This window comes from Macrosteles quadrilineatus, unplaced genomic scaffold (assembly GCF_028750875.1).
Source record: "Macrosteles quadrilineatus isolate MER2022 unplaced genomic scaffold, UCM_ALF_1.0 Scaffold_2__2_contigs__length_208266976, whole genome shotgun sequence".
Classification (NCBI taxonomy): domain Eukaryota; kingdom Metazoa; phylum Arthropoda; class Insecta; order Hemiptera; family Cicadellidae; genus Macrosteles; species Macrosteles quadrilineatus.
In genome coordinates, this window is record NW_026542595.1 from 75,063,945 (window position 1) to 75,088,044 (window position 24,100).

At 35.1% G+C, this 24,100-nt stretch overlaps 1 protein-coding gene across 1 annotated transcript; it reads left to right on the forward strand.

Annotated features, from left to right (window-relative positions):
• The first annotated feature begins 1,609 nt into the window (after positions 1-1,609).
• Positions 1,610-22,938, forward strand: LOC128988045 (uncharacterized). Its single transcript, XM_054409228.1, has 3 exons — positions 1,610-1,793; positions 20,960-21,140; positions 21,666-22,938. Exons 1-3 carry the CDS (start codon positions 1,690-1,692, stop codon positions 21,864-21,866), a joined length of 486 nt encoding a protein of 161 aa, XP_054265203.1. The 5' UTR covers positions 1,610-1,689; the 3' UTR covers positions 21,867-22,938.
• The last annotated feature ends 1,162 nt before the right edge of the window (positions 22,939-24,100 follow it).

The window sequence follows — 24,100 nt, forward strand, 5'->3', positions numbered from 1 at the left end:
TATTTATCTTAATGTTAGAGATAGAGCAAACCTTTTAATATAAAAAAGATGTATTTTTAGACGTTCTTTAACTTTTGTATTTACAAAAATTCTCTAATACCAATAGTTTGTGAAATATTGTCAAAAAAGTGAAAATTGGCCTCCATTTTCCAAGATGGCGGCTGAAGCACAGCCGAGATTTATGGGGACTTTTGATATTTTATTTATTTAGGCTTACTAAACAACTGTGCAAAGTTTCCACTGAGTCCGAATTTGTTAGGTCGATTTTCCTAATATTCTTCCACTATATTGCCCCTGTAGCATTCTTCTAAGCATTTATTGTATTTGCTGAATGTTCAAAAATCTGAATAGATTGTAGATAAAATTGTGATAAAAAACCGACTGCATTGCAACATTGAAAACAAACTGGAAGTAATTTGGAGAGGTTATCTATACATAAAACGTATTTTCGTTTTCTAACTCTGTATGCCTAAATAATTGTGCAATGTAACGAAAAATGTAGTTCATATCACAAGCAAATGTGTCTATTTAATTCTCTTCATTTTCATAGTGAACCTCATGCTCGGTTTGAACAGTCATGAGTGATGAAATATACTATCGCGTGCTCATACGCCAGTTTTTCAATAATTTCAACCTGAAAGGACAACAAATTTTAAACTACGAAATCTCATGTGCCCATCAGTTATCCGTAGCTTCTTTGATAAAAAATAGAACCTACCTCTCTAGCTATGCAATAAGCAATACCTTAACTATCATTAAACCACAAATCAACAACTTATAGTGCTGAGAAAATAAACACTCCAATTTAGTTTTTTTTTTCTATTATGCACTGAAGCCAGTGATTTTATGGTTTTATTGAACTTCATGTAATAAACACTAAAGCAGGTTAAAGTAAAAAATATAATATTTAATAATAATTAGGTAATAAAATACACTTACTTTAAAGAAAGGTGGTATTCCGAGGTAGTTTGGGTACCTTTTTTTTTCAAAACAAGACCAACAATCAATACAAATGGAAGAAAACATAATTATTGTTAGCCTAATTTGGCGTGGGCCTATCAAAATCTCATTCTATTGTAAAATTAAAAGCTTGTTTAGGGTTAGTGTTTCATGTCAAAACACGCTTGAATGAATTTTTGTTAACAACATTCCTCTTTCTTATTCTACGGTTAATTTTACCTGCGAGCTTTAGGATTTCTTTATACACGTTGAGAATAAACACTAATTAACTAATATTGTTCTATATGGTAGCAATAGTTAGTTAAATAACTTACATAACTTACAAATACAGAGAATACATCAACAAATTCAACTGTTTCCAAAATAAAATTTAAGGTAAACATTTGGTTGTCACAGCTATTATTGTATTATATATTAAATTTAACTATACTATGAAAATACGTTTTGTAATCAATTGTATCATTAATATATACTAAAGTTCGTTAAATCAATGTTACTCGTTACAATATCACTATCTAACATTAGTCTGTCTACGTTCAACGTCTTTGACTTACCATAATTTATATTTTAAACGTCTTTGCAAACCTGGCCAAACACGAACAGATGTGAACACAACAATAGGTTGTTTTCTTTGCGTTGACAAGTCACTTCGAGTCAACACGATTCCGAGGACTGTTGTAAGTTTGTAATTTTCAAATTCAGTAACGTAAGTATTAGTGTTTTTCTATCATGGTACGTTACGTAGTCCAAGAAGCTGTATCACCGCTTCAAGTCTACAGTAGACTTCGTCTAATCACTCGTGAATTCCTTCTGTCGCAGGTTCCTGAAGCAATGTAAGTCAACTTTCATTTTTGTCGTAAGAGATTTAGATTTTGGTAAAGTTTGTAGGCTATTTAGCAACATCGTGAATTCAAGCTGTTTGTTCGTTTATGAAATTTTACAGCTTTCATAACATCAGCTGTGCAGTGTGAATTTGAATTATATGTACGTACTGTCTACGGTTTCTATGGACGAAAACAATAATGTAGATATCACCTATCACGTAATATAATTAAGGCTTAAAGTGATTACAATTTAACATGACGAATATACCACTGAGAAGTGTAAAGAGATTGTTCAAATGCGTGCAATTATTAACTGTAATTCAAAGTAGGCTAACATTATTGTGTATTATTACCAATTGTGTAAGTAATTATGGGGATATTTGACATATTGCTGTTTATTACAATATGAATCAATTGTTTCATAGCGGTTCTACATTTTGCCATCCGTGGCCACTGAAAGCTAATAAAACCAATCACCAATTATGGACATTTTTCTTCGCATTTTCAACATTATCTTCATCGTTCCTTGCTAATCCTTTTCGTAGGCCTATACTTTGTTTTACTTTTCAGTTTTCTGAACCAAAACCTTTTTTGGGAAATAATTGCCTAGACCTATCGTATATGGTCCTTCAAAATTTAGTTTCTGTAATTGGCCTACGATTGCTTCACCGGAATTAACGTCACACTATCAGCATTTTTGGCTAGCCTTACCGAAATCGGCTTGTTATTTTTAGGGAACTTTATTTCTAGCCATTGTCTAATTAACCATGGGGAGGGAGGGCCGCTAACTCTGTACAGGAAGGACGCGCACCGTGGAGCGTAGTTCCTGCAATCACGTCAGGGTCGTCGTACTCTATTGTACTGTGTACCATACCTTACCATGGCACACCATACCTTACTATGGCATACCATACCTTACGATGGCAGACCATACATTGCCATGGCACACCAAACAATACCATACGGTACCACACCATGCATTATCATGGCACACTATACATTACCATACCACACCATACCTCACCATTCCTCACTACACCTTGACATGGCACACCATATCATGCAATACCATATCACACTATACCACAACAGGCCTCTCATAAAGAATTTTAAAATTTCGTCACTGTGTTCAGCCATTGAATATAATAGCCTATATACTAGTCAATCAATGGTTAAAATTTCATGTACATGAAGGGGATGGGAGTAATGAATGTGGACCCAATGCACAGAAAAAGATCAAATAGGCCTATATGGGTTTTTTCTAAAATTTATTCCTGCAATACACAAGACAAGCTGTAAGCAGTGCCTATGACATTCTGTACCACAGTTAAACTGGGACCAAGCGGGATTAGAGAGCAGACCTTCAGTCTTGGAGTTCGAATACAGCCAATCACGAATGGGATATTTAGGTAGTTTGGTGTTCTGAGACCCTCTTCATCTGTAAATCCGCTATGTATTTAACAATATATTACGTTTCTTAGTCGCATAGGCAAAACTTTACGCCGTGGAAACAACCGTCTCCAGGCCGCAGATGTACCTCTATGAAAAGCCATGTGTTGGGAAAATATAATACAAAGATTTTCATATTCGTTACGAGGCCGGGAATAAGGAATCGATTATTTTGCAGCTATTGATAAAACAACAGCTGGTTAAAATTCAATTGCGTAAAGGAACCGGCTGTTATGCTTTTTTTTTGGTGTTGTTTCCATTGGGCAGTGCAATTAATTATCTAAAACCTCGTTGCCGGTTTTGTCGTTGATAAACAACGAGTTTTATAACTGAAGTGAAATTTAATACTTATACAGTACAATTCACTTGTATAGCACTTTTTAATATCTTATTTAACTTTTATCGCCTAATCTTTTGACTCGAATCACACTTAACTGTTTTTGTTAAACTCCCAATTTGCGGTAACCCCGCAACACCTATAGTAAACAAGTTGATGTAACAGACTAGATGGGTTGATGGGTGAGCATTAATTGTTGTTTAGTGGAGGTGGTTGAGCTAATTGGGAGTCCAAGGTCTCTCGTCGCTAACAAGATCATTACCGTCGTACACGGACCATGAGCATTACGGCTCTGACTCCAATCTACAGGTGCTAAGTGCAAGATCCAGAACTATAGTCTGAATAATGGAACCTGTCTCTTGACACTTCGTCTAGCAGAGTCTGGCCCGGGCCTTAAACCATTGGACAGACCCCAGGTCATAAAACATGTAGTCCTATGCCCCAGGTAGACTGAGTTCCAGGTTATAGACAGGTTCTATCATACAGAATAGAAAGTAAAACTGTGACAAGGATTAGGACTTTATACAACTTTTTTTGCTGTCGCTGAAGCGTAAGTGGTCGGAATGTCACTCGTCACACGTTATACGTAATAGGGCAGATTTACTGTGTTAACAAATTTGTGAGAGTATTTCCCTTAAAATTAAGAATTTCTCAAATCGCACATATAGGTACTCCGAATTTGTTACTTCCAATATAAATCAATGCTTTACTTTTTTTTTAATACCAATACTTGATTTTTTCAATCAGTGTAGACATTGATAATAGTACAGAAAACGAATACATTTTTATAATCGTATACACAAACGAATACCACCTCATGAAGAGAAAAAACAATGATAAGTATATTTTTATTTAGACATCATAACGACTCATTTCACTTAGTATTTGTAAATATTAAATTTTCTATAGCCGGTAAATTTAGATGTAGCTGTTGTACGCGTGCTTTGCAACGGAGAGGACACCGAGGACGCTGAGGAAAAACATATGTTCAGTTAATAGGCAAAAAAGAATCGCACAACATAAAGTAGGTACTGTAGTAGAGCAAAACACAATTTATATTGATTTCACATAATTTATAAATAAAAAACTTTTTTAAAACAAAAAGTTTTTAAATGTACTAAAAAGTAGAAAATAATTTATAAATATGTGGAGAGTATAAATACTTGTAAGATTCAAACGAAAAACGTGGGGTGCATGCAATAGATAATTTACAATTACCTTCACCTATTGAACTAATGTATTATTATCACCCCACGTTTTTCGTTTTAAATCTTACAAGTATTTATACTCTCCACATATTTATAAATTATTTTCTACTTTTTAGTACATTTAAAAACGTTTTGTTTTAAAAAAGTTTTTTATTTATAAATCAGTTTCTACTTTTTAGTTTTTAATGTGTGTGGATGTTAAATCTATTTCATGCATCTATATCAGATTAGGACTGAGGCATGTAGGAAATCTAAGGTTTATTTGAGTTTCTTTTCATATAATTATGTATTAGATTGAATGCATGGCCTACCTACTAACTATAAATATATCAATCTATTTAATTTATTGTTTACTTTATAGAATACTAAATAAATAACAAATGACATTATTAACAAACACCTTTATATCTGCAATCAGATTGTTTATCTTTATTTTGAAATGTTTGTTTGTATAAAGAATCTCTTGGGAGCAGAACCTGTACCTCTTAACCTCTGCTTTTTTAACCGTCAAATTTAAGTATTTACAACTGACTTTAATTAATTGATATATTTACATTCTTTCAAAATGTAAATATGAAAAATTTGGAAGCCAGTGGGGCGTAGCCCAAGGGAAATATGAAAATTAAATGCTATAATATTGCATTGTCATCCACTTGTGAGCTAAGTTTCAAATTTTAAGTCTCTAGCTCATCGGGAACTTCGTTTAAAATTGATATCAAAATTTGTAGGAAAGTGAGCTAACAAAAACAAGCCTATGGGGCGTAGCCCGAGGGAAATATGAAAATTAAATGTTATAATATTGCATTGTTATCCATTTGTCAGCTATGTTTCAAGTTTCAAGTCTCTAGCTAATCGGGAAGTATCAAAATTTTCATGAAAGCGAGTTAATAAAAACAAGCCCGTGGGGCGTAGCCCAAGGGAAATATGAAAATTAAATGATATAATATTGCATTGTCTTCCATTTGTGAGCTATGTTTCAAGTTTCAAGTCTGTAGCTCATCGGGAAGTTAGTATAAAATTGATTGCAAAATTTGTACCGGACAAGAAAGCGAGCTAATAAAAACGTTTTAATAATAATAAAATAGATATGTTTTCCCTAACTACTGATCTTTTGTCATGAGTCATTACCTGCAGCTCATTATGTAAACATCACAGTAAGCAAAAATAAAAATATTGGAAAACCTGTATTACATTTTGGTAGAAAGCCAACCCCATAATTATTGGTCATCAGGACACAAATAATATCATCAATGTAAATAAGAAATCAACAACATAGAATACATAACAGTTTTTATTTTTACTTTTTTCATAGTTCATAGTATTTACATTAATTTACACGCGAACCATTTAGTAAAGAAACATAGTTATAGATTTTGATTTTGACAGAATTGATTTTAGAAGTAAAATTGAATTGAGTACAGCTTAGTTTTGTGATATTCTCCATAGTTAAATGAAATCAGTGTTGTAGAAAAACACAACAACTCCGTTACTCAAGTTGTTGTCAAAAATATTAGGCTAATTTACCTTTATAAGTTTTAGTGAAGTGTACATATACAACAGCAAACACTTTGAATAGCCTACCATTTAATAAACCATTAAAATACACTAATTTCGCTATAGCTCTTTAAACAATAAAGATACCAGAAACCATTAAATGCAAAATTGTAGCTAATTTTAAGGACTACAATGTGGTATGTGATGAAACCCATATTGTCATTTGACATTTTTGAGATAGCAGCTTTTGAAAACTCAAAAAGTTCAAAATGCGTTACATAAGTAAAAAGTTAGGAAAAGGGTTGAAACCAGAGTTTTTTTGAAAGCTCATTTAGCAATTAAAATGTTATCGACATTTCAACAGCCCACGAAATTTCACCTTACTGCAGTGAAAAGTAGTTCAAAGGTCTATTTGTTGTACGTTTTTGAACACCCTGTAAACAGGGATGGAAATAATTTAAATCTTTTGCCACTAAAATACTCAGGACTCAAAAGATCTTGAACATAGCACGACACCCATTTACATCTGAAAATTCCCAACAACCATTCCAACCCTTAAATATTTGCCCTTTTGGCGACTTTTTTGGGTTTGAAAATAATTTTTATGAATTCCTTGGGGGTCAAAATAGGGGGTTTCAGATGCAACTAGGTTTCTATTTGCTTTCATATGGAGCTATAGAAGGTGGTTTGGGACACCCTGTAGATAAGGAATCCAACAGTCGATGCAATAACTTAATTAAGATAATATCAATACAGTACAACGGTGCATCCCTGTAGGTTGCCGGGGGCGGGGGTGTTGGCCGCGGGCGGGGGGGGCGGCGTGGCGGGGGGCGGCATCGGCATGGCGGCGTCAGTCAGTGGCGGACAGTCGCGGCGTTGACACGTCCGTCTGTCTGTCTGTCTGTCTGTCTGTCGTGCGTGTATACTGTGACGTACACGGAGACTGCAGCTGTATACAACAGGCGCATGTCATAGCTGTGGATACGTACCACAGGTATGTACAACAGTTTATTAGTATTGCCGCTACCTTACTATTTTCTAAGTGAAATATTGATTTTAAATAAAGGTCAATGCAAGTGTAAAAACAACTACTGATGAAGGCGACGTGTTAATTACAAAATGAAGAATTTAATCCTAATCGTTGACTCATTTTAAAATTTACTGTGCCTATATAATTTTCACGTTCACTTAATTATGATAGTTTGTTTTAAGGTAGCCTATTATTTAAGTTAGCAATTAAAAATTTGTGGAATACAATAATGCTAAAATCACCTTATTAATCCATTTCAATTACAATGCCTGAAATTATTGACGCATTACCAAACAGTTGTTATAAGTTTTAAGTAAACAAAATTATCCCAAGTTGAATAGGCCTACTACAATATAACTTTGTACTAATAGTATTGTTTACTATATTCGTTTTAAACGTCTTTTCAGACATATGTTAATTAATGCCATTTAACGCGTTTTTATCTTTCTGCCGCACGATGAAGGTCGGACGTTTCTGACAACAATGGTTTTTATCATTGCATTTGTATATGCACTACGCATTTAGGCCTAATCCAATTTAATTTATAATGACTTATTTTTTACAACTGGATAAAACACATCAAAGGGTTTAGTAGATTGCTGTTTAATACTGGGATGTGTTCCTAAAATAGGTTTGTATGGAATGCTTTTTGTACTTTAAAAATATTAAATACCACTCGACTACACTACAAGCCATTAGTAATTCTGTAGTTCTCAAGCACTTAATGTCTGAGGCTTTAAATGTTATCTTTCTAAAAGCCAATAAACGATGTTATTGCCCATTGCGTTGACTTAATGCTTTCTGTAAAGAGAATTGAAACATTAACATTATGATCATTTGTGTTATTGCTGGTTTAAGTACAACGGGAAGAAGTCAATATGCTGTTATGATGTGTAAATTGTAATGAAAGTTTGAAGTTCTCATAGATATATAGACATAGGTATTGAATTTATGCATGTTCACCTTAAAATAATGCTTTTGGATGACAACTCTAGTAAGGTATTATTATTGTTTCAATTCTAGTTGGATTTATTTTTATGTTTTACGTTTCATAAAATACTGTATAAAGTATACAGTAATCGATTTGTTTTGTATCATTTTAAGGAAAATCAATTTTCATTGATAACTCTGAATTTTGACTGTTAGACTTTAATGTAACTTCCCTGATATTGAAAATGCAGCTTTTTTGAGTTTACTATCTCAAGATTTGTTTATACAGTAGAAGGCAAGGATGCCAGCAAGAAGTCACACAAACACAGTCGATAACCTTATCTAACAACAACAATTCTTGGCACAACCAAAACATTGGAGAGATAAGATTTTTTAATTTTTTAATGTGAAAATCTGTAATCGATTGTGCAATCTCAAGTTGTCTTATCACCGTGTAGGTTATTAGACATAATATTTGCAATGTGACCGCAGGAAAGGTAATTACAATTTCCCTAAATTACATCATGGACGAAAACAATACTGTAATACCGAATGTATACGCAATTATTAGTAATAATTGAGTATAGATTGATTCTAACCACAAATATATTCACAGCATTGGCGTAGATTCCCCACCACAGTGTAAATCGAGTGATTGGTCAATACAGGTCACGTGGTCAACAAAATGGCGGCCAAAGCGCGGGAAACTCTTGCTATTAGTAATTAGGTTAGGTTAGGTTATTTAGTTTACCTACGTGGTCAGTGGAAGGTGCACGTTTTGGCACCAAACAGTTTTTGTACTCAATGGACGTGAGGACGTGGTTTGGGCATATACGTATCTTGACCAAATACTGTACAGCACTTTATTGAAATATCTGACAATTTAAGATAGGGGTCGTATTGAAATTTCTCTAAATAACAAACCGTGAGTATTAACATTTTACAGACTAATGTATAAACCATCGATACTATACATCAATGGCATAAACGAAGCAAAAATATAGCTTTAGTTTATCCTATAACATTACTTGTATTTTTATAGTGGTACTATCGTTGGATTTTATGTTTAGTGACATTTTGAAGTAGAGATATCTATAAAACATTGTAGGGTATGAGTAAATAAATAAAATATGGATCAATGATTTATCTATATACGAGGTGTTAGCCCGTCCTACGTACGGGAATTCAGTAGTCAGTTAAAACCGTGTACAATTTCAGATCAGCTAGTTTACACATAAAGACAAAGTTTCTTGCAGTTTTAATTTGAAAAATCATCTTGTAAACAAATGCTGTGTGACCAAATATGTTTTTATTCCATCATAGGTCTATACGATATGCATTTTAGATCCGATAATTTTACAATAAAACAGCAATTCTGCAATTTTTGCTATGTGAAAAGCGTTGAAGTGAGATTTGCAGCCGATTCGCACAGACGCACACTGATTATAAGTAGCCTACAGTAGTGAGAGTAATAGTCAATTGAGAAGTGTATAGACGTAGTCAACGATACCACCTTCCATAGCATACCTGCCTCTTCCATAATTATTATCACCACAATACAACTACTATACACAATTCCCAGTAGGTCTGAATAGAAACGACCTAAAATAAAACGATAATATCCAATAAAATTCACAGTCAATGTTGACGTTGTGTTCAATCTTTGTATAAAACTCGGCTGAGGTTGTGGTGGTAATTTAAAATCGTGATTCCTGATTATTCTTGATCTTCTTTTTATGACATCAATATTTCCGGGCCAAATCCAAACAAAGTTAAAGCAGACAAACATTATTGTAAACAAAAAGCGACCATGAAGAATTAAAACATGTAAACATTGTTATTTTTCTATTCTTTCCTCGAAAAGTGGAATAGTAAAATAATTTGCATTCATCCTTTTTTATTAAGACTCGTGTACAGAGCCTCGATTTGTACTGTGGTTTAATTAATTTTGGTCTAAACTATTTTAAACTGTGGTCTAATTATCTCTACTAATCTTACTTATTTCCTATAATCAATGACAAAATAAGAGTAAATAAAATAACCTCATAGTTCCATAGTTTATATTTAACCAGCTGTTAGTTAAAACAAATTATATTACTCTAAAACAAATCGAAGATTACAAAGATTGCTTTAAAAAAATAATTTGAACATCCTAGTATTTTATTATGTATAATTTAATTAATCTGTCATCCTCATACAGAAGAATTGAACGTATCAATGATTTGCATTACACATAGTATTATAAATAAGTCAACCGTAAGTATGTCTTTACATTTTTATCCAAATGCTGAATTTGTGACACAAAAGCTGAATGTTTACAGCTGTTATGTTAAGCAAATCATTTTATGCCAAAAGCTAGTTTAGAATCTTAGCGTCGGCTGCTAGACTTTTTAAAAATTAAAACTTAATTTCTAAAAATCTGGGACCATAAACTAAATTTATGGCTTCGACATTCCCTAGTTCTCAACAACAACCATTATCTTTCTTTAACATTATCTTTCTTTCAACACAAAAATTATGAAAATCCGTCGAGTGGTTGATTCAGAATCGTGAAATAAAAAAACACTGTTTCGTTTTAATATTATAGATTAATAGGCAAGCATGTTTCTTTAAAACCTATTTTCTCAACTCGTGTGCATCGTAGGAAAAATCTATGCATACCGGTACTGTTTGAAATATATTTTTCTGTAGGTGTGCACAATCCCTTTATAAATTAAAATAGGCTCTTAAATAAGCACAAAATTAATTGGAAATTAAAAAAAAAATACATGGGTCTTATGTGTTTGCCATGCTGGTGACAAAATATAAACAGAAAATCAAAACAAATGGAAGAAATTCCAATCACATGTTTTATTTTCAGCGTGGGGTGAAAATAGAGAAATCTGTACATTACATATTTTTGGTAGAGTTTTCGACCATTGGACGACCACTAGTTTCCATGATTAGTTAGATATTACCTGATCTGAGTTGACTGTAAAAACTACCCATGGATAACTAGACAGATCATACAATAATCCGAACATACAATTCTTTACATTGAAATATGTGGGCAAAATGAAGGTTGTCGGCTCGGTCCTAAAATGTCACTATATTTTTCAAAAAGTGTTTATTAGCTCGCTTTCTTGTCCGGTACAAATTTTGCAATCAATTTCAAACGCTTCCCGATCAGCTAGAGACTTGAAACTTGAAACATAGCTCACAAATGGATGACAATGCAATACTGTATCATTTTATTTTCAAATTACCCTTGGGCTAACTAACCAACTTCCAAATTTTCCATGTTTAAATTTTGGAAGAATGTAAATATATCAATTGAAGTCAGCTGTAAATACTTAAATTTGACAGTTCGAAGAGCTCTAATTATAAAACAAGCATTTCAAAGTAAAGATAAAACGTCTGATTACAGATAATAAGGTTTTGGCTATGTATTAACAGGCCATATAAAATAGATTTAACATATTTACTCATTAAAGATAAAAAAGTAGATAATAATTTATAAATAAAATACTTTTTAAAAATGCCAAGTTTTTAAACACACTAAAAAGTAGAAAATATTTTTTTTTTTATGTGGAGAGAATAAATACTTGTAAGTTTTAAAATGAAAAAACGTGGGGCGCATGCAATAGATAATAATAATTTAATAGGTTAAGATAATCATAAATTAGCTCGTTTTAAATCTTACAAGTATTTATTTTCTCCACATATTTATAAATTGTTTTCTACTTTTTAGTGCGTTTAAAAACGTGGCATTTTTTTAAAAGTATTTTTATTCATAAATTATTTTGTATTGGGCTCCTGGTTATACAACCAGATGACTTTAGTCAGTTAACAAGTTTTCATATAATTCATTTTAACATCCATCGTTCACTATCCTTCGCCTTAAAATACTTACCCTGGAGTGTAAGCACCATATTAGTATAATCTGATTTTAAAAATAAATTAATGATTAACACTTTAACATGTTATTGCTTTTGCTCAACGAAAGAATTTTGTTTTTAGCTGTTAAAATATGACTCTCACTCGAATTTTAATGCTCTATAGTACGTATCCCTTGTTTCTGAGCACTTGTTCAGCAGTCGCAGGTCGCCTCGCAGACCCGTAGACACAAACAAGGGAGCGCGTGCCCCTTTAATCAATACTCCCACCCTAGTGTGATGACGCATCCTGGTTACAGACGTACAGAGGGTTGAAAACTCTCCCCTAGCTCATAATGCCACCCTAGGCTGAGAGATTCATGCATGATCATTGCGATTCTTATCGACGAAACTAGAATGGCCTGAAGTTTTTATGCTGATGACTAGCATGCTTTGATCGTAGGTTTGCTTGAATGTTTGTTGTAATATCCAGAGATTCACACAACATTTGATTAACAACTCCAAATAGTACCTGATTGACTGTTGATTGGTTTGCATAAATAAGTACTTGACCATCGATAGTTTGTAGGCGTATGTGGGTTTATGTCTAGTGTATGTGGATGTATGTGGGAGTGTGAGCGTGTAGCAGAAGGTAGGGAGCAGAAAGTGGACAAACCTCCCAACTATCAGAGAACTATATGTGCTAACAATGTATAGGTGACCCGATAATAGTTTGTAGGCCTATGTGGGTGTATGTGGATGTATGTGGGAGTGTGAGAGTGTAGCAGAAGAGGTAGAGAGCAGAAAGTTGACACCAGGCGCGGCCACCACAACTAGCCAGGTCGGTTACATAGGCAGGCACCTGTGCTTGATCTTCCCACACGACGATACGGTATCTCATTACCATCAGCAACACGCAACTATGGCTGATGGGAAAACTCTTGTAACTATTTCGGTAATTTACAGGAAATGAAACCTAAATTAACTATACGTGTACCGCTATAATTTAAGATTATAGTAACACTTGTTAACACTTATTCATAGTTTTCGAATGAGAAAGAGATAAAAGGTGCAGAACGTTTTAGCATGTAAAAACTCAAGAAATAGGGAACGTTTTTTGAATTATTGGAACTACTTTCTACTTTTTAATTGATAGCCAAGGATAGATGATTTACATGAACGTCGTCATAGAACTAGAAGATAGTTCTTTAACACTCTGATGAGACACTTTCTTGAATGGGGGGGGGGGCTATTCCACCGTGTTCTCTGATATCAACTCTAGACCGGTGTCAGTGGCTGATCTGAGATGGAGGTGACATAAAGTGATGACAATTGTGTTCGTGACACTGTGACAGCCTCAACTGAGCTCTGATTGGTTGAACGACCACTACAGTCTCCAGTCACTAGCATTCTTGATAGCGAGGTAGTCCACAGTTTTCTCTGATATCAACTCTAGGTCGGTGTCAGAGGCTGATCTGAGATAGAGGTGACATCAAGTGATGACAATTGTGTTCGTGACACTGTGACAGCCTCAACTGAGCTCTGATTGGTTGAACGCCACTACAGTCTCCAGTCACTAGCATTCTTGATAGCGAGGTAGTCCACCGTGTTCTCTGATATCAACTCTAGGCCGGTGTCATTGGCTTATCTGAGATAGAGGTGACATCAAGTGGTGACAATTGTGTTCGTGACACTGTGACAGCCTCAACTGAGCTCTGATTGGTTGAACGACTATTACAGTCTCCAGTCACTAGCATTCTTGATAGTGAGGTAGTCCACCGTGTTCTCTGATATCAACTCTAGGCCGGTGTCATTGGCTTATCTGAGATAGAGGTGACATCAAGTGGTGACAATTGTGTTCGTGGCACTGTGACAGCCTCAACTGAGCTCTGATTGGTTGAACGCCACTACAGTCTCCAGTCACTAGCATTCTTGATAGCGAGGTAGTCCACCGTGTTCTCTGATATCAACTCTAGGCCGGTGTCATTGGCTTATCTGAGATAGAGGTGACATCAAGTGGTGACAATTGTGTTCGTGACACTGTGACAGCCTCAACTGAGCTCTGATTGGTCGAACGCCACTACAGTCTCCAGTCACTAGCATTCTTGATAGCGAGGTAGTCCACCGTGTTCTCTGATATCAACTCTAGGCCGGTGTCATTGGCTTATCTGAGATAGAGGTGACATCAAGTGGTGACAATTGTGTTCGTGACACTGTGACAGCCTCAACTGAGCTCTGATTGGTCGAACGCCACTACAGTCTCCAGTCACTAGCATTCTTGATAGCGAGGTAGTCCACCGTGTTCTCTGATATCAACTCTAGGCCGGTGTCATTGGCTTATCTGAGATAGAGGTGACATCAAGTGGTGACAATTGTGTTCGTGACACTGTGACAGCCTCAACTGAGCTCTGATTGGTTGAACGACTATTACAGTCTCCAGTCACTACCATTCTAATTGCCTTTGGTACTATGCGGCTGATTCTTGGAAAGAAAACTAATTTACCTCCTCGGAATGGTTGGTATGATTGCAAAACTGATTTCAGACCTCTTAAAATGAAGGACTTATTGACGGAAGGACTTATTGAAGGACTTACTTATGAAGGATTGGCACCGACGAAGAATGGATGTTAAAAATAATGAATATTTAGCATTAGGCAATGGTTTTACCACAGTAATGACTTCAATACATCTCAAAGAACCTGAGGAGCTTACCTCCAACGATTTCCCATTAAGTCAGTAACGGGGTGGAACTATTAATTTGACTGTTATTTAAGGATTTTTGAGATAAGAATATGTCTATATGTTAATCGGGAATGTGAGCTATCATCTTGCAACATTTTAGCCCAACCCGTCCAGTAGTTAATGCGTGATTGAACTTCAAACAAACAAACAAACACACAATCTTTCACATTTATAAAATTAGTAAGATAAGATAATTAATATACCGAGATGAAAATGAAAATTGTTTTTGAATGCTAAACTTATAGTTGTAACTTGTATAGCAAGGAAACAGTTCCATCACACAAACAGTTCGAGAGCGCAGCACCAGGTGTTAGTTGTTCTTGGTTGAAAGCTGAAGCAATGGTATTGGGTTTCAAAAGAAGATTAGATGAAACTGTAGTTGCAGTTGTCTAGCAAGGAAGTGATCCGAGTCTGTCTCTCGTCTGCTTCTAAATACGGATCTCTCGGAATAGCTCCACTCGGAGTGAAATGAACTCTCCTCCTCTGTTGCTGAACGTCTCATGAACATCAGATCATTAAAGTCTTAGTTCTATTTGCCAACATATTTGAGCAGAAACGTGGTTTAAACAATATCTTGTAACAATAACAATTGTTGGATACTCAATTTTTGTGTCTAAATATGTACCTAGTACATTTTGGCAAAAAGTTGAAATCTTACAGTATCCTTATACATAGAACAATTTCAACAAACCCGGCTGCTCTAAATGCAGATTCAGTACCGGTATCCAAAAAGTAAAACTGCTACTGTACCTCACTAAAATCAAATCAATTTCAATTCATGTAACTAACCGCAAGTATATGAGGAATAAGCTCAGCTCTTTCTTCTCAGCAAACTTGTTCAATTATTATCAATTATCAATTGATGGGTCATACGTATATTTTTAGTCGTGATTGATTTAATAAATCTCAAGCGGAAGTTTACTAACATAACTAATCACTTGTTGGTTTGGAGTAATCAGTAAAACCGGAAAGTTAGACCAAAAAATTGATAAAGCACCCATGTCCTTTATGCTGTTATTGAAGCCTATGTGTGTTGTATGATTGCAATACTACGTTGGAACTCCATAATTTGCAACTATCATTTTGCGAGTTTCGATTTCTGGAGATAAATACTCTTTATTAAATACCCTAAAACTAATTGAACATTGGACCTGTAAGTACTACTACCAAGAAGACTTTTCGGTCATAGGGAAATTTGTCAAAAATAATTATTATATTCATTTTTACATTATTAGACAACAATGTCTCCTCGATCATTGCCAAAGTAGGAAAACTCATGTTATAACTGAATTACTTTTACGACAAGTTCATTGTCAACTTAATGACAAAGAAACAGCGTGAACTCCTCAGATTCTTTTGAAAAATATTTAAGACTATTACGTTAACACGATTTCATAAGCAAAAAAAATAACTGGTATGAGCTATAGACATTCACCCTTCCTCAGTGCCAATTAGTAAATATATCCTTAATTTCGAGATTCTTAAAATTAAATTGCACAAGACAGTGTTCAGATTTTATCGTCAACCAAGTATTTTACGTTGAAACTACACCATATTCTAGAAGATAACGACGAGGTAAATATTTCAAATTGCATCTCACAGTTCGTTTTATAGGTGCTGTATAAATGCTACTGGATATGGAACATTACTCCAACTGATGAGCGATTCGAGCAATTTAAGCGTGAGATTGGTGCAGAAGAATGTTTTCGTTTTTCCCAAGTAACGAAGTCATAAAATCCATAATTATCCAGTCTGACGGAGTTTTCAGATTAGCTAAGGAAGTGAAAGGTTGTACGTTTACGGATCGTTTCCACGGTGTTTTTCCACTTGTGATTGTTTATGTTGATAGCTGCCGACACCCAAACACTGACTCATGTAATCTGTATACAGCATGGCGGTTCCCTCTACCATACAAGGCCGACTCGATGCATTGTAGCTGCACCATTGTTCTTTGCATTGCACCGATCATTTTTATCTGACTCCCTTTGTTAATTATTTATAAAATTGAATCTTTTTCTACAAACAGATCAAAATCTGTAAACATGTAAACAAAGGCTATATTTGTGGCTACTACGCCACAAATATAGCATTGGGTTCGGAATACTAGATGCAATGGTGTACTAGATTATCTTTTACGTCTCAAAGCGTTATATTTCTAATGTTTATTTACTTTGCCAGAAATAACCGCATCTAGTGTTGCCTCATTCAGCAATACATAAATCTTTCTATCAAAAATTCTTGGTCACACTCAGCACAGAAATGTTTGCGGGATTACCCTCTTAGAGAAAGACATGTCATTCCTAGCACGATAACCTTTCATTGTTGCTCCTTAACCCTTATTGTTGGTATAACGATTTGTCATACTTTTAATTGATAACTGAGAGAGTGCCTCCATTTCATTCCATTCTTTTCTATGTAAATCACGAGGATTGCTTTTTTTCAGCAGATAGCGGAATTGTATTTATATTTCCCGCCTTCTTGTAGAGTTTCTCGAATATAATTACTCATAACCGTTGAATATGACTTTGGCGAGCTCCTCCTCGTACTGTCAGTTGTTTCTCCAATTTGGTTCCTCCTTTTCTTTAGCACTGTTTGGCCTCTTTGCGATTCAGAACTGCGCATTTGGATATACTTAAAAGTTTACAACAATGCGTTTTCTGGCGTTTAATCGGATACATTTCTTGCTTATTTCTGAAAAGAACATGCATTGTGAAATTAATTTCTTTCTTGTACAGTATTCCTCAACAGTCACTATTCATCATCCCTATAGTCTCTTTAAGACTACGTACAGTACTAGTAAATCTTCTTCACAGGGTAAATGACTACTTCTTGACTGCTTTCTTGGCCATACGTTCAAAAACATATTGTACATAACTATTGTAGTAAGTTGTTTGTAAACGCAACGAGTTTTGTTGTAGTTTTTCCTACAATTGCAGTCAGGCCTTGCATGGAGTCATCGAGGACACATGTGGTAAGCTATTGAGTCAGAGTGAGTCACTTAGCACGTGTTTATGTTTATCTCAGAACAGTACACACACAAAACACAGATTCTAAAGAGTAAAATGAGTTTTTTTACCGTCGTAAATATTTTTTCGAGCAGCTCATTACATCATCCTGCAATACCTGTAGGGAGGTTCCAATTTAAGTTTCATAAAATATTCTTGGATCGAAATTAGTGTAATGTTGCTGGTACAGTACCGTGTACATGTCTTCAATCTGATCGGTTACAATGTCACTAATTATGAAATATACCTTATCTTTAGTCGCAATGTATATTTTACATTTCACTGGGCTATTGCTTATTTTTACAAAGAGTGGTCGTTCAGGGGGGATGAAATGCAGAAATCACGTATCTTGCCACAGCATGAAACCCTTGGAATGGTATAATTATAATAGTATAACACCAAAATCATTATACTTATGATGTATTATCTTGGTTTTTGACAACAAAATGATAGATTTAAAATGTATCGAAGAGATATATGAATAAATAAGCAGCAAGTATCGATGGTAATGTCATATTTAGACAATTGAAAGATAACTATCTGATTGAACTGATGGAAACTTTAGAATGATGAATGGATCTAAATGCAATACGCCACTTTCAATTCAATTCAATTCAAACAATTTTATTCATGCAATTTTTAAATTAAATACATAATCCCATGTGCCATGCAAAGCACGCATGAAAAGCACTTTGGCTTGTCAAAATTCGTCAAAAGTTTGGGTCTGCTATTGGATTGCCACAGACAAAGTCCCAGTAGGTGTCCCGTCTGGAGGCGTTGGCGTCTAGAATTATCTCGTTCCTTGTCAAATTCGAAATGGGCAAACTGTCCCCACGTCACCAGCACCAACCACTCGCATTGGGCGGAATAACATTTAGAAGCTCTGCCTCAGAGATCTTTAATTATGTCACATTTCAAGAACATTTGAATAACATTAATCAACTTAACTGCTTCCCAAACGTCAGCGATGGAATCAAATGTAATTATTTTCTGGCTGTTCAGCTGTTGGTACACGGTGTTAGAAAGTTTTACAAAAAAACCTTATCGTCCAGCCTTCAATGTGTACTGTTGTGATTCTATTCGCATTTTTAAGTAGTGGTGTTTTAGGTAGTTGTACAAACGATTACCTGCTACAATTTAATTGTTGAGTTTAGAGAATGTTTCTTTTTAAACTCCTTATTCATTTGAAACTAGTATATACTCAGAAAAGGAAGATTCCCAGTATGTGATGTTGTATTTAAAAACGTAGTGAATATATGTCAGGAATATATTTTACAAGGTATTCTTGTGAAACACAAATTGTGTCCGGGATCGACGGTAACTGCCTCGCACTTAACATAAACATATCCATAAGACAGACATCTGCATTCAACAACTTTAAATTGTTTACACAATTTCATGCCACTATTAAGAGGCAGAGTCATCTGCATGACAACACAAATTTGAACCATCAGCGATGCCTCTGTGTCCCTTTAAACAGGACCTGGAGTTTAAATGTCTACTTGCGTGTGAGGGACGGAGGTGGTTTCACGGTGGACGGTCTTGGTCCGGTCCCTTGACCGCAGCGGCCACCGGAGACCCGTGTTTTTAACTGTTAAAGGGAGGAAGATGCCTCGCCACATCCGTGGATGAGGTGTCGTCTTCCGGGCGATCACTTCCCACGTCCTGCTGCTTTCGGATCGCGATTCTCAAGTAGGCCAAGTTAGTAAAGATGCTTCTGATTTTAGCAAATTTCCCTTCTAGGGTATAAGATATTACTGTAGTTGGCACGGTTAGTGTGTGTGTATGTGCGTGAGTACGATAACTCCGAGTAATTTTGGTCCGATTTTGGTGATATTTTGTATGAATGTAAGGACCTGATAAACCAGAATGAGTTCGCAATCCAACACGATTGGGATGTATATGTATTAGATGTATCGTAGGTTGTGGGGTTTTGGAGTTATTCAAAAATAATCTTTTCTTGAATTTTCTCCCTTAAATGTGAAAATTTCTAATTTGTATTTTGTTTATCAAAGCGTTGTGCGATTAAAATATGGAAAAACACAATTAACACAAGTTTTTATGTCATTATTAAGGAGACCAATTGAACTGTTGTAGTTAGTTTTTTTTATAAATAATTTGTTCAAATTCGGCTTTTTTATTTAATACTATATTTTTAAAATTATTTTTAAACATCTAAGATTGTAAGCGCCAATATTCCTTACAATATTCATTTTTTTTACATTCTAAAACAAATTATGAAGGTTATTGTTTTCATACTATATAACATTGCTTTCGGTTAATCACTCATCACTTCTTCCAAAGTGTTGTCCAGTTGGTCGTTGTAGTACGTGGTGCCCCATGAGCGTTTATAATCTGTGTTGAGGGAGTCCAGTTCGGAGTCAGTTGATCAAAATGTGCACCTATTCGTATAGTTGGTTGCTTTTATGTGGATTCCAAAAATACATCTACAATTTCTTTTAACGTCTAACCAACAATGTTTATATGGATCGGTTTCAATTGAAATTTTATTTGAAAATCACTGTAAACCATTAGGTTATAAGCATTTTACGTGTTGAGATTTACGTAGCGAACTCGTAGAATACGTATGCCAGGTGGCCGCCGTATGGCATATGCCCAGCACATGCGGCAATGCGCTTTGGCGGTCGAGGAAGTGACCATGCAGGAGCTGCATACAGAATGCACTTGGCTGTTGCACAACTGCATCTGCCTGCCACGGTCACTGCCGCATTCCTAACCCACTTCATCCCGCGACTAGCAACTTGTCATTTGGCACCAGCTCTTCTCTTACATGCATTCGCTTCGGTATTAAGCCTTCAACGATGTTTGAAACACTGAATTAGCATTATGAGTAGTTGTTTTTATCCATAAAGGGATGAATGCAAAATCTTCCTTTTTTAGACCGGCGGAGGTTTACACGTCTAGTCGTATTCCATTCTCATTTGACATATTCTTGCATGTCCGGAAATGCCCTTTCTCACACAGTTGTACGTGTCGACTTTCGCTTTAAGTTATGTATTTCCCATTCCATGTCTTACACCGTACTTAAAATATGATGTATCATTTCTCCATTAAGAGCAAATGTACCTATAATTGCCTCCCTCTACACTGTGGTGCTTGTTGTAGGCAAGCCCCCCGCAAGGTCGGAGGCAGGATGGACCCCCAGGCTGACATGAAGGGTGCCGCCCCCAAGCCCTCCGTGTGTCGTCGGCTGTTCCCCGAGGATGAACCCGACGGCATGATGGACAACATGTTCAACAAGATCACTGAGGAGATCAACCGCAAACTGGACGAAGCCTGCAATAAGGTAAATACATTGATCATAGATGGATGAGAATGGAATAGGTGGGAATTTTTCGTGATGACAAAATAGGGCTCCATTTGACTAATCCATCTGTGCCATTGATGCTTCACAACACTTTGCCTGTTTTGTGTGTCTTTCATTTTTTACGTAATGTTAGGAATAAACAATTTAATTAAGTGTGATAGATTTTTGCATATTGGGATGAAAACAAAAAGGTATCCTTAAGTTTCATCTAAAAACCATTTTACAGTTCAAAAACAGTATCAAGATGACCGTTTCTTTAATTTTTTTAGGCCAAATAGTCTGATAAATAAGGCAGGCATAAATTAATTGTACATTACAGCTAACTTGACCTCATCGAAATGTAATATCTTGGGCTCCTTACAGTTAGTCAATGACTACAGACACTGAGCCCTTGCTATTGCTGTTGATCAAGAAGTTCAGGGATTACAACGGGTTTGGGTTTGACGTGGAAGTGGTTTAGCCAATGTATGTCTAAAGCTTATATACTTGTTGAACTGTTTTCAGTACAACTTTGACTTCCGCTCCGAAGTGCCGCTGGAGGGAGACTGGAAGTGGAAGCGTCTGTCACCTGAGGGTGAGGACGACGCCACGGAGTGGGTGGAGCCCCCCGCCACAGAGGTGGAGGTACCCGAGGGGTCGACAGTGACGTCACAGCCCCCAACAGCCTCTTCAGACACCCAGGCACCCTCTACAGTTCCTCAATGATCCAATAGTTTAAGACGTGCAATACTAGGCTGTTATATATTTCAAATGTTTATGTGTGTTTCGACAAATAAAGACTGTTTACTTAGAGTTTAAAAAGTATTTATAGCGAGTGAAAGTATTTAATTTATTATACTAAATAGATTAGATTTGTACTAGATGATTTTATTAATTTATTAATTTTGTATTGTTATTGATTGGTTGTGACTGGAGCTAGATGTGATCAGAGATTTTTCTTTTTTAACTGTTTTCTTTGTTCGTACTCTATCTATGTGTTTTGTAATAAATTACAATTTAGTAATTTGTTTGTAGCAGAGGCATTTATTTTTTTGCGATAATTTACAGCATATCGGAATTTTTCTAAACGAAATCTGATAGTTTTACATAATCTTATACAACTTTGTGTAGTTGAGTTCTAGGCGGAATAGGATTTTGATGAGATGACGATCTGCTATGTGATCTAACTAGATTTAGCGAGCAAAATTATCATAATTATTCCATGTTTTTGTAACAATATTGATTCGGATTTCAATGTTGAGGTGTCACAATGTAGCGAATTACCACGTAATTCGACAAGATGAAAATACTAATCACTGTTCTAATAGATATTCGTATTGGCTTAATAAAACAATATACAGTACTATATCGTCTGACGTCTAACGAAGACGTCCTTGAAATGTGATATAAAATATTAAGCACTGTAGAAATATACAGCACGGAATCAAACATGTGATGGTAATAAGAGTTTGCTTATAGAAAGTGTAAAAGTTATAACGAAAAGCTCACGGATAGAAAGAACAACACAGTAGGATAGAGCCAAAGCCAAAGCGGTATAGTTTGGTTTGTAAATGGAATGTAGAAGATATATGTATAGTGTACATAATGTAATAATCTTACAATGGTGACTTAGGTTACCCCTTCTAAAACAGCTAACAATCCAAAGTCAAGAGTTTCAAATTTGTATTTATTCTCGGTGTAGATACAAATTAAATGTTTAATTGCACATAATGTACCGAGCTAGCTTCATGTACGTGGTTTATGTGTGAATGTAACATATTAAATGTCTTTAATTGTCTACTGTGTCGTTTAATTGATATTCCTATCCACTCGTTCAATATTTAAAGGTAACATTCAAAGAGCATAGAAAGTCATACAATTCTGTTCTTGTTAACATTGAAGCATTATAGCGTTGAACACAGAGAGCTCAGCCTGGTAACACATGATGAAAGTGGGTCAGTCAGTAAAAACCGGGCCCGAAAACTATATAACTACTAAAAGGGTAAGCTAGAATGATATATAAATAGAAGTTCTGAGGTTTTAAACATACAGTTTTTATTTTATTATTTGTTTATTTATATACTCTATTATAAATGGAAATAATAGAATACTGAATAGTTAATAAGATGCTGGTAATTTTATATACTTCAAAATAACGTTCCGCATAACAATATAATCGCTCAAAGCTCTGGATATAACTGTACACCTGATCTGCACGACGAATTTGTTATATGCCCCACCAGGTCATACAAGGCCCCCTCATACAGGGGAGTAGAGAGTTAATGTTATTCTTGTAAAATAGGATATTACTTTACTAGTCCACAAAATATCTGTTTCTGAACACATTAAATATGCGTAGTTGAAAACAAAGAGTAATACTGTAGCATATGCTAATTAGCAAACTAATACACAATCTAAATACAGTACAAAGGAAAAAACATTCAAGTATTACCGGGCAGTAGGAGAATGCCACTGATTAAATAGGTACAGTATTTTACTGAGTTTCTTTAAATTATAACTAGAACAAATTATTTTGGTTCAAGAATGGTTCAAGACAATGTTTACCACAGTTACGAATAGGCTTTTAGAAAAATCATTGTTTTATTATTGACTGAAAATAATTACTGGTTTTAAAGCATGATTCATGCTGGAAATGTGCGTATATGTTGATTAAATGTTTTTATTAGCATAAAAATCATATTGATAATAGCATCGGTTTTAAACTCAATAAAAACTACAATTTTCACACGGCCCTACTACCTGTACTGTAGTTTCATATTAAATATCCCTATCGTGTTGTTTTAACTGAGGGTAAGTAAAAAAAATCGTGTTGAATATGACCCACTCAGTTTTGTATTAACTGTTTCCATAACTTCAATTTTCACTTACAGCGTTACCAAACGTTTACTGTAACAGTAATGCATCTTTGAATGTTAAATGAGAGACGCATAGTGATAGTT

Excerpts from the sequence above, each read along its gene's own strand:
- LOC128988045 (XM_054409228.1), top strand. The coding sequence starts at position 1,690 with ATGGTACGTTACGTAGTCCAAGAAGCTGTATCACCGCTTCAAGTCTAC. Across the intron at positions 1,794-20,959 it reads TCGCAGGTTCCTGAAGCAAT|GCAAGCCCCCCGCAAGGTCG; the intron begins GTAAGTCAACTT and ends TGCTTGTTGTAG. Across the intron at positions 21,141-21,665 it reads TGGACGAAGCCTGCAATAAG|TACAACTTTGACTTCCGCTC; the intron begins GTAAATACATTG and ends AACTGTTTTCAG.